At 47.6% G+C, this 11,778-nt stretch overlaps 2 protein-coding genes across 2 annotated transcripts in view; both read right to left on the reverse strand.

Moving 5' to 3' along the window:
• KCNK13 (potassium two pore domain channel subfamily K member 13) overlaps positions 1–6,945 on the reverse strand; it is a 126,481-nt gene extending 119,536 nt beyond the window's left edge. The window contains exons 1-2 of the mRNA XM_023205437.1: positions 6,666–6,945; positions 5,083–6,215 (exon numbers count right to left, since the gene is read on the reverse strand). Of these exons, the coding sequence (XP_023061205.1) occupies positions 5,083–5,416 (334 nt within the window). The 5' untranslated portion in view covers positions 5,417–6,215; positions 6,666–6,945. The remainder of the gene's footprint in view (positions 1–5,082; positions 6,216–6,665) is intronic.
• Positions 6,946–11,033: 4,088 nt separating this feature from the next.
• On the reverse strand, positions 11,034–11,560 carry LOC111538207 (protein S100-A11). The gene has a single exon (XM_023205438.2). The coding sequence runs from the start codon at positions 11,507–11,509 to the stop codon at positions 11,192–11,194; it is 318 nt and encodes a 105-aa protein (XP_023061206.1). The 5' UTR covers positions 11,510–11,560; the 3' UTR covers positions 11,034–11,191.
• Between the last annotated feature and the right edge of the window lie 218 nt (positions 11,561–11,778).

An 11,778-nucleotide genomic window follows, 5' to 3' on the forward strand; every position in this document is an offset into this window, starting at 1 on the left:
CTGAAAGCACCCATTAAACAATAACTCCCGCTTCTGGCCTTCCCTCAGCCCCAGTAACCTCTATTTTAATTTATCTCTATGAATTTGCCTATTCTAGATACCTCATATAAGTGGAATCATATGATATTTGTCCTGTGTCTGGCTTATTTTACTAAGCATAATTATTTTCAAGGTCCACCTATGTTATAGCATATATCAACATTTCATTCCTTTTTTTTTTTTGAGATGGAGTCTTGCTCTGTCACCTAGGCTGGAGTGCAGTGGAGCAATCTCGGCTCATTGCACCCTCCGCCTTCTGGGTTCCAGCGATTCTCCTGCTTCAGCCTCCAGAGTAGCTGGGACTACAGGCGCGAACCACCACACCTGGCTAACTTTTATACTTTTAGTAGAGACAAGGTTTCACCATATTGGCCAGGCTGGTCTCGAACTCCTGACCTTGTGATCCATCTGCCTTGGTCTCCCAAAGTGTTGGGATTACAGGCATAAGCCACTGTGCCTGGCCAGTTTCATTCCTTTTTTTTTTGGCTGAATCATATTCCATTGTACATAGCCCACATTTGGTTTATTCATCTGTTGATGGACACTTGGGTTGTTTGGATATTGTGAATAATGTTGCTATGAACACTGGTACACAAATATCTGTTTGAATCCCTACTTTTGATTTTTTTTGGGGGGGAAATATACCTAGAAATGGAATTGCTGGGTCATAAAGTAGTTCTAGGTTTAACCTTTAGGGAAACTGGCAAACTGTTTTCCACTCTAAGCTTTGACTTTTAAGTCAAAGGTCTCAATTAGGTAACAGCGACATGAAATCCTCAATTGCATTTTCCAGGAAAATATTATTTGTGAATATCATCTGTTATCCTATACATAATCCCAAGGAGAAAACACTTTTAAGAATTAGGTACTGGGGCCAGGCGTGGTGGCTCACGCCTGTAATCTCAGCACTTTGGGAGGCTGAGGTGGGCGGATCACTTGAGGCCAGGATTTCAAGACCAGCCTGGCCAACATGGTGAAGCCCTATCTCTACTAAAAATACAAAAATTAGCTGGGCATGATAGCTTGTGCCTGTAATCCCAGCTACTTGGGAGGCCGAGGTAGGACAATAGTTTGTACCCGGGAGGCATGGAAGTTGCAGTAAGCCAAGCTCGTTCTACTGCACTCCAGCCTGGGCAACAGAATGAGACTCCCTCAAAAAAAAAGTGACTCACACCTGTAATCCCAGCATTTGGGAGGCTGAGGCAGGAGGATCACTTGAGGTCAAGAGTTTGAGGCCAGCCTGGCCAACATGTCGAAGCCCATCTCTACTGAAAAAAAAAAGAGGTTAGCTGGGTATGGTGGTGCACACCTGTAATCCCAGCGACTTGGGAGGCTGAGGCAGAAGAATCACTTGAACCAAAGGGGCAGGGGTTGCAATGAACCAAGTTTGTTCCACTGCACTCTAGCCTGTGTGACAGCAAGACTCTGTCTCAGAAAAAAGGAGAATTAGGTACTGGGAAAGGTTTATGTTTCCTCCTTTCTGATACTAAGAATTCTAACATGGGTCTTGACTGTCTGCCATGAAGCCTGAAACCACATCTGAAGCTTGAACAGTCACTGCTGGTTCTCTCCCTTCCATGGGATTCCCCACCATTCCTTGGGATCTTGTTATCATTTCCTGGCATACTGGCCTGATTTCCAACAGCAGAGCCTGTCTTTGCCCGAAGGCTACCCTTGTGCTGTCCACAGAAGAAAATAAGGCCAGAAGTACCTGGGACTTACATCCCTGTGCTTCTTCCTCATCCTCCCCAGACAGCTTTTTAACCAATTCCTGACAGGTGTAGGTGTGTAAATATCCCAGCTTTCTTGCGTGGGATATCTGGGTCAGGAACTTTGCATTGCTTCCAAGCTTCCACTTGGGATTAGGTACCGGTTGCCCACTATGGCGCCTGCCTTACCAGCATACCCTGGATTAACTTACTTTCCTTCCTCGATTCACTTTCTCTTGCACCGACCTGTATCCTTTGCTCCTCCCAATAAACTGCTGGCACTCAAATTCTTGGCTCAAGGTCTGCTTCTGAGGGAACCCAAACTAAGACAAAGTTCCTCTCTAGAAACTTCATAGCTCCGTTTGCATTCCATATTTCTGTTCTTTTCCCTCGTTCTGAAGTTTTCTTTATATTTTATGATTATTTTACTGTATACTTTGCTACCTCAAAGTCTTTGCAGAATAAAGCATGGTGGAATTAATTTTTAGAAGAAAAACACCATCATGTAATGTTACAATAAAAATGCAAGATATAAGTGGTTTATAGAATATAATTCTAATTTTTAAAAATGCATATGTATATAAGTATATGCAGAGGAAAAAGGAGACTAGAAGAAAATGGACCAAAACATTAACAATGGTTAATTTGGATGATATGACTGCATATAACTTGATTGTTTCTTCTTTATATTTTATTTTACAAAAAACCTGAACCTTCAGTTTTTTCCTCTATAACAGGGAATTGCTATGTCTACTTCATGGAGTTGTGTTGGCTGAAATGAAGTGTGAATGTAACACAGCAATGAGCTGCATTGCACATTCATGTAATAATCATACAGTATGTGCCTAAAATGGGCCTGATAAAGGTTAGCCAGTGCTGTTATTACAACAATTAGTGAAACAATTTAAAAGGAAATGCTACAAATAAGAAATAAAAATCAGCCCACACTTATGTAATGTTTTTTACCTTTTAACATGCATGCACTTACATGAGCTCATTGTCCCTCACAAGAACCCTGTGACAGGGGCAGGCTTAGGTGGAGGAAGGGAGCAGGGGCAGGCAGGACTAATATTCACCAAATAGCTGATGTGCCAGATACCAAGGTGGGCACTCTGTAGATGCCTCAGATGAGAAAAGGATGGGGCTCAGAATAGTCAAGAGGCTTGCCCAAGATACAAAGGCAGGATGAAAAGCTCCCACTCCAGACTTTTTGTCCAGGTTTCTTTCCACTCCTCCATGCCACACTGTCATATTCGTATCACCAAAGCCCATGCTCCTATATGGCCACCTACCCATGCCACTCTCAGTTCCTGCTACATGGATGCACCTGTCCACACACATGCTCTGCTCCTTCCTGCCTCTGTGCCACTGGGAGCACAAAGAGATGGTTTTTGATGGTGATGGGGAAGATTCAACCCTCAAATCTCCCATCAAAACCATCCCAAGTAACCATTCAATCTAAAAAAATCCTGTACTTGCTATGCAAACACAGTAGAGTCAAGGTCACTTCCAAAATGATACCTCCTAATCAGTTTGTTCATCCCAAGTCTTGCCTATGTGGAGATTCTGGAACTGTCTTCTGAGACGTGGGAGGTGATGTGAGGAGGGGCTTTTGGGCTTTTCTCTGCTTAGAGTCCAGCAGAGAATGCGGGCTCTGGGGGAGAACCATGGGGATGTTATTCCTCCTCCACCCATCTTGGGCCTGTTCTGGTCTGCTGCGAGTTTTCCTGCCTGACACCTAGTTATGGTGGTGCCATCATGGCCTGCTGATGGGCGGCGCCATCTGGGATGGGATGGGGGCTGGGAACCAGGCACTTCAGATACAACCTGTGTGTCCCTAATCATGCTGGTCCTCTGCCTCACCTGCTATGCATCAGCTGAAGCTCTGAATTCCTGGACTAGCCCTGGGAGGTCTTTCTTGATGAATCTAACCTGAAGCCAATCTCTTTTGTCTTTTGTGCTGCTTCTCCTGGCAGAATGTCTATGTAGCACAGCCATGTGTGGGAGCCTCAAGGAGGCTCAACTTGTCTCCCCACCTCACCAGCAAGCTCTTCTAGAGCGCACAGGGGCAGTAGCTACAGAGCGCTCAGCACATGCACCCTGGGCTGTTTGCAACTGCCAGCCTTTTTTGCAGCATGGAGGCCACTTCCTCTCCATCTAACTTTTCCAAGCTCCCGCCCCTGCTCCAGGTCTCTTTTTGCCCCCCTCAGAATTTATTTCTACAGCATCTTCCCCAACCCCCATTAATCACTTGATTATTCTTCAAGGATGAACAGTCTTTAGGGGTGTGGTGCAAAGACTCCCCCAAATCATTTTCCTTCTGCTGGGAAATAAACACAACTGATTGTAGCTGTGCTACATCTTTGCTTAAAAAACTTCTCAATGGCTCCCAGGTGCCTCTAGATAAGTTCCAGATCCTCAGTCTGTCAGTGAAGGTCCTACCCCCACCTCCATCCCATTAGTCAGCAGACCTTCCTAGTCTTCCTTCCACCACTCCAACCAGCTCATGGGACCCCTGAGTGCGATTCTCTCCTACTCCAGGGTACAATGCGCTTTCAGTTCCCAAACCCAAGTTATGCCTAACACGAATTGATTCAGGCCAAAGGTCACTTCCCTGGTTCTTCCTGGTGGGAAATTTTCCATCCTTTGAACCGTCACTGGCACTTTTGCTTCCTCACTTCCAGTCTGGTGTTCTGATTTTTTCTCGGTGTGAAGTCGAGGGCAGAATGTTTTAAAAACTGCACTTCCCGGCCGGGCGCGGTGGCTCAAGCCTGTAATCCCAGCACTTTGGGAGGCCGAGACGGGCGGATCACGAGGTCAGGAGATCAAGACCATCCTGGCTAATACGGTGAAACCCCGTCTCTACTAAAAAATACAAAAAAAAAAAAACTGCACTTCCCCTCTGACTGACTCAGTAAATGTTCAGTTTCCTGTCCCTATCCCTAAAAGCTTTCCTCCCCATGAACTCAAGCCCTGTCTCCTTCATGAGACTTAAAATCTCCCAGAGCAGAGCGTCTCCAACTTAAGGATCATTCCAATCCTTTGGGGACTTTGTTAACAGGCAGATTCTGACTCAGCAGGTCTGCAGAGGGGACTGAGACCGCATATCTAACAAGCTGCCAGGTGACACTGAAGCTGCCGGTGCCTGGACCACATTAGAGCAGCAGGGAGGCAATACCACCTGTTGATCAGGCTACAGCTCATGTCAGTGCAGTCGGGCTGGGCGCCCAGATGGATGAATGAAAAGAGGAGAGGGTCAGTCCTGCCGCTCCCCCCAGCCGGAGGAAGTGGAGGCCGCCCGGAGGTTGTCAGCGAGTCCAGCCAGCACACTTACCTATGGTGGACACGACGGTGCCCACGAAGTAGAAGGCGCCGGTGAAGTCCCAACGCGGGCGGACGTTGTCCACGCGGATGCCAGCCCGAGTGGCCTCCTCGTAGTGGCGGAGGAAGCCGCGCACCTCGTCGCGGCTCAGGTTGTGGCCGCGGCTGAAGTTGGCCAGGCGCTCCTCCCAGCGCTGCTTGGCCTGGCGCTCGTGCGCCAGCTCCAGCGCGGAGAAGACGGCGGCGCCGCCCAGCAGGTAGAGCACGATGAGCGCGGCCAGTAGCAGAAAGCGCGCGTTGTCCTCGTTCAGGTGGCCCGGGCCCCAGCTGAAACCCCGACCGGCCATGGCCGGGCCCCCAGGGGCAGCCCCCAGGCCCACGGCACCCGGCGCCAGCGGAGTCTCGCCCACTCTCCCGGGAAATAAGGGCCCCGGCGCTCAGCCGGCTCCTGGGCGCCCCATCGCCGACTCGCCCATGACCGCCGGGAGCTCCCGCAGGCCGCGAGGCTCCCCCGGCCGCCGCCTCGGTAGCTCCTGCGGCGCCAGCTCCCCACGTCCTCCTTGACTCCTAGTTTCAAATCCGCTTTGTCGCCGCCGTTCCCCTCCACTCCCCCCGCTCTCCTCGGAGTTCTCCTTAACGCTGAAGGTCCCGGGGAGCGGGCGCAGAGTCCACGTCTGCTTGGCGCTGGGTTGCGGACGCCGTTTCCATCCCTGCTCCCTGTCTGGCTTAGATAGGGGAGGGGGCGTGGCGCGTCTTCAGGGCAAGCTCGAGCGAACTCGAATTTCCCCCCAAGAGAAGGTCAAGGCGGTCCGGAGGTCGGCGGGTAAGCAGAGCCCCGGGGTCCTGGTTCCTTTGACTATCGCTTCTCAGGCCACCGACGGCTAAGACGCGGGCGTCAGTCTGCTGGCTTTGTAGGTGCCTCCCCAGGTAGACCGACAGTGGTGCGTCCTAGTTGTGATCGTGGTGTCGCGCTGAGCCTGTGGCCTCCCGAGTCACCGAATCGGCTGCTGGGGCTTAGGGATGGAGCGGGTCCAGGGTGGGCGCACGGAGAGAGGGGCTGTGCTGAGCGGCGTCCGAGGGCTGCGCCGTCCGCGGGCCCCGACCTCCCGCCAGGCCCCAACGCTGCGCATCCTTTGCGCGGACAGGCTGGAGAGAGGAGACCAGAAAGGGAGGTTGGAACAGGGAGCGAAGGAAGTTAGGGGCATGTCCCCCGGGCAGCCTGCCTCGCCTTGCCCATGCCAGAGCACCCTTGGTCTCTGGATCCTGCGCGGGGGCGTCCTCTGCGCCTACTAGTGGGCTCCGCCCGGACCAAGCGCGCACTGCAGGCCAGCCCCGCTTCTGGAGAGGAGGCCAGAGACTGGGGGCTGTAAGGGCCCCGCGGCCAGGAGACCTTGACCTTGGAGAGTTCCATCTCTTCCACCCGGGCTTGGCTGCCTAGTGCGTTCCAGAGTTTTGCCTGGACGCGGGGTCCGCGCAGAAGGCATCCCTCACCTCACGCACACCAGCAGCAATGCTCTCCAGCAAACCGCCAGGGCCCCCTCCCCGAAACCCCGTCTTGTAGGGGGCGCTGGCGCCGCTGCCGCACTCAGATCTCACCTTCCGGGGAGCGCCCTCTCCGCGCCGCTCCTTCGGGACTGTTCCCGGGCCTCCTGGCAGCCGCGGCCCTTCCCTGCTGGCCGGCGCGGGGAGCACAGGTCCGCACCGTGCTCTGCCTTCTCAGGCGGGCGCGCTCCGACGCGGCAACAGGTGGAGCCGTGCGGCTGCCAGCTGCGGCGACTCCACCCTGTCGCCCGCCTCCTTGCGCGCGGGCCCGCCTCCTGCGCTGGTCTCCGCGGGTAGACGCCCGGCGTTCGGAGGGCGGACCAGGGGCTGCAGTGCTCCCACCAGGGCGCGCAGATCTGGGGAGTGAATGCAGAACCGGCTGGTGGGACGCTCAGCCGGGCCGCGTGGGCCCTCCGGGACCGGGAGAGGGCGCTCTGCCTCCTCCAGACACATCTCGCCCCCGCCCCGCGCACACAGCCCCGCGCGGCCCTCCGGAATCACCCACCCGGGCGTGTGGGAGCGAATCTGCACGCGGAGCGGAATGGATACGTGGGCAACTTCCCACCTTCCGAGAGAGCAGTCCCAGGCTCAGAGCCCCCGACTCCACCCTTACGCACCAGGAGCAGAGACAGAAGGGCTAGGAGCCCTGTTGAGTAAAACCGTATGATTTCGAATAATGAAACACAGCTCTGGCGAGTGCATTTTCATCAGAAACCCTGGTGCTGGTAGCAGTCCTCTCGGCTCTGTTACTCACTCCCCAATTCCCCTCTTTCATCTGGCCTTCTGAGGGGCAAGAGCTTTAGGGGCATCGCGAGAATAGGTGCCTGTGTATACACCCAGGGTGAGTACCGCAATTACCTTTTAAATTCATTTTACTATGAAAAATTTTAAACATTCCAAAAAGTTGAAAGAACTTTACAGTGAACACCCGTATACCCACCACCTAGATTCTACAATTAACATGTTACTATACTTGATTTATTAGATACCTATCCGTCCCTCTGTCCATCCATCAACCCATCTTGTTTGGATGTATTTCAGAGTAAGCTGCAGAGCTTGGTACACTTCCGCCCTCATCCCCAGTACTTCTGTCTGCATATCACTACGTAGGGTTCAATATTTACTTACAGAATTTTTTTCCTTTTCGGATAAAATTTACATACAGTGAAATGCATAAATCTTAAGTGTATCATTAGGTGCGTTCTGACAAATGCGTACACCTCTGCAAATCACCTATCCAACCTACCAACCAAACATCACCAACAGGTCAGAGTTCCCCTAAGTCCCGTCACTGTAACTCCCCACCCACATTCCTCCAGAGGAAACCACTGTTCAGAATTTTTCTGCCATCGATTACTTTCGCTTTTATAGAACTCAGTTTTTTTGTTGTTGTTGTTCTAAATCTCCATATAAATGGAATCATGCCGGTATGTACTCTCTTGTGGAAAACGTGTTTTTGAGATTTACCCATGTTATATGTCTTAGTAATTCCTTCCTCTTTATTGCTAGTTTTTCATTGTTTGGGTATACCATAGTTTTATTCTTTCTTCTTCTATTGATAGAAAAGAGAACTGTTATAAAATTTTGGTCATCACAAATAAAACTGTTAGGAACATTCTTGTACACCTATGTAGGCATATGTTTTCATATTTCTTACGTAAAGACCTAGGAGTGGAATTGCTGGGTCAGAGGGTACGTATGTATTTCGTTTTATGAGAAACTGCCCGACATTTTCCCAAAGCAGCTGTACTGACAGTGTACAATAGTTCTGGATGCTCCGTATCTTTGTCAACATTTGGCAGTATCAGTCATTTTAATTTTAAAACTACTGGTGGATGTAGCAATATCTCGCTGTGGTTTTAATTTACATTTCCCTGATGTCTAAAAATACTGGTGGATGTAGCAATATCTCACTGTGGTTTTAATTTGCATTTCCCTAATGTGCTTGCTGGCCACTTGTATACCTTCTCTTGTGAATTTTCTGTTGAAATATTTTGCCCACTTATAAAATTAGTTTCTCTGTTACTGAGTTATAGAGATCCTTTATATATGCAGGATACCAGTCCTTTCTCAGCTACATATCTTGCAAATATTTCTACCTCTGATTTGCCTATTTATTTCCTCATTTATTTTCTTAAATATGTTTTCTGTATGTTTGGTGCCCTTTGAGAAATCATTACCTCCTTCAAGGTTGCATAGGTTTTCTGTCTCCCCACACTTTTATATTTGGGTCTATGATCCATTTGTTTCCCTATGGTATGAGGGAAGAGTCAAAGGTCATTTTGTCCAGGTGGATTTCCAGTTATTCCAATGCTATTTGTTGAAAAGATAAATATGCCTGAGTTTCAGGAATTTAGTTTGTTCATTATTTGCCCACCCTTATGCTAATACCACAGGATTTACATTACTTATAGCTCTATGGTAGGTCTTTAGTGGGACTATAATTGAGTCCTCTAACTTTGCTCTTCTTTTTCAAGATTCTTTGGATGTTATAAAACTTTTACACTTCCACTAAAAAATCATAGAATCAGCTTAATTTCATCAAAAAGCTGTGGGATCTTGATTTCTGGGATTGTGCTGGATTTTGGAAAGAACATCTTGACAATTCATGAAAGAGGTATATTCCTCTATTTATTTAGGGTTTCTTAACCAAGTTTTCATATGGAGATTTTGCACATCTCTTGTAAAGTATTTTATGTTCTTTTAATGTTATTGTAAATGAAATTTCAAAATTTTACTTTTCAGTTGTTTGCTGTAGTCCATAAAATACACGATTGTTGCAAAAGTACTTGAATTCTTCAGCCTTGCTACATTTCATCAGTTGTACATGTTTTGTTGATTCCTTTAGGAGTTTTTTTGTAAATAATCATGTCATCTACAAGTTTTGCTTTTTTCTTCCTGATCTCGTATCATCTTTTCCCCCTCTTGTCTGTAATGGCTAGAGCCTCAGTACATTATTCAATAGAAGTGGAAGCAGATATCCTTGTCTTATGATCTTAGACGAAAACTTTCCTTTTATCATCATTTATATAATGTTAGCTGTGGGGTTTTCATAGGAACTATCGGATTAAGGAAATTTCCTTTTATTGTTGTTCTAGTGTTCTGAGTTTTTTGTTTTTAATGAAGCATGAATGAGTACTGAATTTTTTTGTCTTTCTCTTTTTTTTTTTTTTTTTTCCTTTTTGTGGAGAACGGGGTCTCGCTATATTACCCAGGCAGGTCTTGAACTCCTGGGCTCAAGCTATCCTCCCGCCTCTGCCTCCCTGAGAGCTGGGATTACAGGCGTGAGCCACCGCGCCCGGCCGAGTACTGGATTTTTTAAATGCCTTATCTGCATCTATGGTGATGATAATATAGTTTTCTCCTTTATTCTGTTAATACGTTGTATTTCATTGATTGCCTTTCTAATGTTAGTTAAGCCCATTTTGCATATCTGGGATAAGTTGTACTTGGGGTTTCCACTCTATTCTTTTTATTCTTCCACTTCTGAGTTTACTCTTCTTTTTCTAGCTTCTTATGGTGGATGTTTAGATCACCAATTTTAGACCTTTCTTCTTTGCTAATGTTAGTGTTGCAGGACTTTTCCTTAGTTCAGCTAAAGATGGGGTCCTTGTCCGTCCTGCGACCATGAAAATATAGGTTCGTGGAGGGTTTGAAGGGTAAAGCAGGGCTTTATTGGGTGAAAAGGAAGAAAAGGGAGAAGCAGGCACTCTTTCTAGACCAGAGTCCATGCTAGAACGCTTCCCGCCGGCAGCTTGAATCCCAGGTTCCGCACAGGAAGAGGAGGGGCCGGGCTTCTCCCTGCTGCAAGGGTGGTGAACGTCCCCAGGCTCCAGCTCCACCTCAGTGGTCAGGCTGATTGGAGCTTCTCCAGCGACCCCCTCCCTCCTGGCTGTCTCACTAGTATTTTTAAACTTTACCTTTCCCTGTTAGCCTGGTGCTAGCTGCATCCTAAAACTTTTGGTATGTTGTATTTTCATATTTTATTCAAATTATTCTCTGAATTTTTTTTTGGCACATGAATTATTTCAAAGTGTGTTGCTTAATTTCCAAATATCTGGAGTTTAAAAAGGACACATTATTTATTTCTAACATTTCCAGTGTGTTCAGAGAACCATATTCAGTATGTTTTCAATCTTCCTAAATTTGTTGAGACTTTATTTCATGGTCCAGCCAGATGGTCTATTTTAGTGAATATACTATGTGCACTTGAAAAGAATGTGTATTCTGCAGTTGTTGGCTATAGTGTTTTATAAATGTCAGTTAAAAGTAATTGATGGTGTTTATACGATCTATCTTTACTGACATTTGCTCTATTTATTCTATTGATTAGTGAAAGGAATATTTAAAATCACCAGCTCTAACTATGTAATCATCTATTTCTACCTTTATGTCACTTGTTTCATGTACTTTTTTTTTTTTATGTTTTAAAAAAGTGATATTGTTTTATTACTAATGGCAGGTGGGGCCTGCATGAGGTGGTTGGTATGATGGGCTCAGGGGATGTGTGGGCTATGGAGATGATGACAGAAAGGCTGGAAGGAAAGGGGATGGGTTTGAAGGCCAGGCCCAAGGGGTCCTCAGATCCGCTTCTGGGAAGGGACAGCCTTGAGGAAGGAGTCATGGCAAGCCATAGCTAGGCCACCAATCAGATTAAGAAATTCTGAGAAATCTAGCTGTCCATCACTGTTGGTATCCAGTCTCTTCATCATGCGGTCAAGGACACCAGGGTCCTTCTGGTTCTTTGTGAAGGCGGCCAGTTCTGTATTCATGAAGCTTAGGAACTCCGTCTTGGAGAGAGTGTAGTTATAACCATCCTTCCCAGCATACTTCTGGAAAACAGCAATCAGGGACTCGATGCACCGCTCAGTTTCTGTAGGGCTGGAGACTTTCGCCATGTTGGAGCTGAGCGAGGCGCGGGAGGCTGTGGCTGGGAGCAGCGCTGAGAGCTCTGTTTCATGTACTTTTAAGCTGTTATTAAACATATGTATTGATAATTATTTTATCTTCCTGGTGTAGTGACCCTTTTATTAATATGAAATGTACCTCTTTATCTCTGGTAATACCCTTTGCCTTGAAGTTTACTTTATCTGATATTAATCCAGTCACCACATTCTTTTGCTTGACATTTGCATGGTATCTTTTCCCATCCATTTACTTTTAACTT

Source organism: Piliocolobus tephrosceles, chromosome 6 (assembly GCF_002776525.5).
Source record: "Piliocolobus tephrosceles isolate RC106 chromosome 6, ASM277652v3, whole genome shotgun sequence".
In the NCBI taxonomy this organism is placed as follows: domain Eukaryota; kingdom Metazoa; phylum Chordata; class Mammalia; order Primates; family Cercopithecidae; genus Piliocolobus; species Piliocolobus tephrosceles.